The 1,668-nt window shown below is 41.7% G+C and overlaps 1 protein-coding gene across 1 annotated transcript; it reads right to left on the reverse strand.

Annotated features, from left to right (window-relative positions):
- Window positions 1-833: 833 nt before the first annotated feature.
- Window positions 834-1,298, reverse strand: LOC106757040 (protein MAIN-LIKE 1-like). Its single transcript, XM_014639622.1, has one exon. The coding sequence runs from the start codon at window positions 1,296-1,298 to the stop codon at window positions 834-836; it is 465 nt and encodes a 154-aa protein (XP_014495108.1).
- Between the last annotated feature and the right edge of the window lie 370 nt (window positions 1,299-1,668).

Genomic DNA, 1,668 nt, shown 5'->3' on the forward strand with positions numbered 1-1,668 from the left:
GATGCATTTTGAGCTCAACGTATGGCCTACCATGTGCTTGTATTTTAGCACGATATGATCCTGGAATGATTCCTATTGGTGAAATACATGTTATCTGGACCCGTTTAAGCATTTCAAGAACTGTGTCTACTGAATCGCTTCCAGAGTTTAGCCTTGATCGTGAAGTTGAACTNGTACAACAACGATTCAAAAATGTTGACATTGGTGAAAAAGTCAACATAAGACATAAGATGCTAGAAATTGCTTGCCCAGAGATGACGTTTATGCTTGCTCCGACGCATAAAGTGAAGACAAAAGTTGCACAGAAGACTAAAGGTGCACGTCAAATTATAAATTACCTAAAGATTGTGAATTCAATGTAAAAAAAAACATATGATGAAATTAATCAAAAGGAAATGATCTGTTTAATATTATTATAAAAAACCATAAAATATACATAACTAAACATCACATGAATCTGTCCCTTCAAGAAAATGATGCTCGTCCACGCACATGACGAGCACCTCTACTAGTAGTAGCATCCTCGTACTCCTCAACAGATCTACGAGCAACCTGTAATGTCTGATTAGTTTGTTCATAGACTACAGCGTTCTCTGCGACGTATTGACAGCTTAACATGCCCTGCAGCATCTTGATGACACGCCTCATACCACCCTGAAATCAATATAACCAAATAAACAAATTAACTATGTCAACCAAAATTGATATAATAAACAATCACACTTAGTTTCATTACATACCAATAATATATTATCAGGCGACCGTCTACGGCGAACTGGGGGCACCGATATGTCATCACGAGGCTGTCGCCTCATGCGCGGTGCAACACTGGGTCAATCATCGTCGTCACCTGGAGTGATGTACGGGTGGGACACCCGTCTAAACCACACCATGTATTCGTCAACACACGCAGAGGGGTCCTCAGCTTCAACGACACCAGTAAAGGCATGGTCTACATACCTCAACCAATGTAGATCAATCATATGAATATCTGGCATCGGAAGGCTCTCAGGCGAACGTGGTATGGTCTGCACAAAACCAAACTGACGCAACACGCGTTCAGGCAGATGTCGATGAATCATGTTGCCTAGTCGGATCCATCCTGAATACATACATATGGCCAAGAATGGAGAACTACGTCTGTGCGACCTGTATGGATGCCAGATGATTGCATCATACGTGAGCCCATCCAGATATCTACGCTCCTCCGTAAGACTCCAACCCTGTCTCGAAGGTATGTATCGTGAAGCTCGTGGATGGAGGTTTGTGTACGTATTTAAGACTCGCCTCCTTCCCATCTCAGGAAGGTGCTCATATATCCAACTCTAAAAAAAAACATTACTTATATTATTTTATACATTCCTAAAATATAAAAAAAAAAATAACTTTGTAAAACTTAAACGTACTGTAGAAGAGTGACATATCCAGCTATCTGTCTGACACCATAGTAGCTAGCATCTCCTAGCTGCTCATAAGTATGTGCTAGTGCAGCTGCTCCTCAAGCATATCTCGAACATGCATTCAAGTCTCGCAACAGAAGGAGGTACGAGACACGAATCAATGTCCCACTCTTATTAGTAAAAATTGTGCATCCAAGCAGATGCAACAAATACGCCCGAGCAGCGCACTCCCAAAGCTCCTGCTGAATGCAATCATGGTAGACCTCGC

The sequence above is a fragment of the Vigna radiata genome, chromosome 3 (assembly GCF_000741045.1).
Source record: "Vigna radiata var. radiata cultivar VC1973A chromosome 3, Vradiata_ver6, whole genome shotgun sequence".
Classification (NCBI taxonomy): Eukaryota; Viridiplantae; Streptophyta; class Magnoliopsida; order Fabales; family Fabaceae; genus Vigna; species Vigna radiata.

Coding starts and splice junctions, on each gene's coding strand:
- LOC106757040 (XM_014639622.1), bottom strand. CDS start 1,298: ATGGGAAGGAGGCGAGTCTTAAATACGTACACAAACCTCCATCCACGA.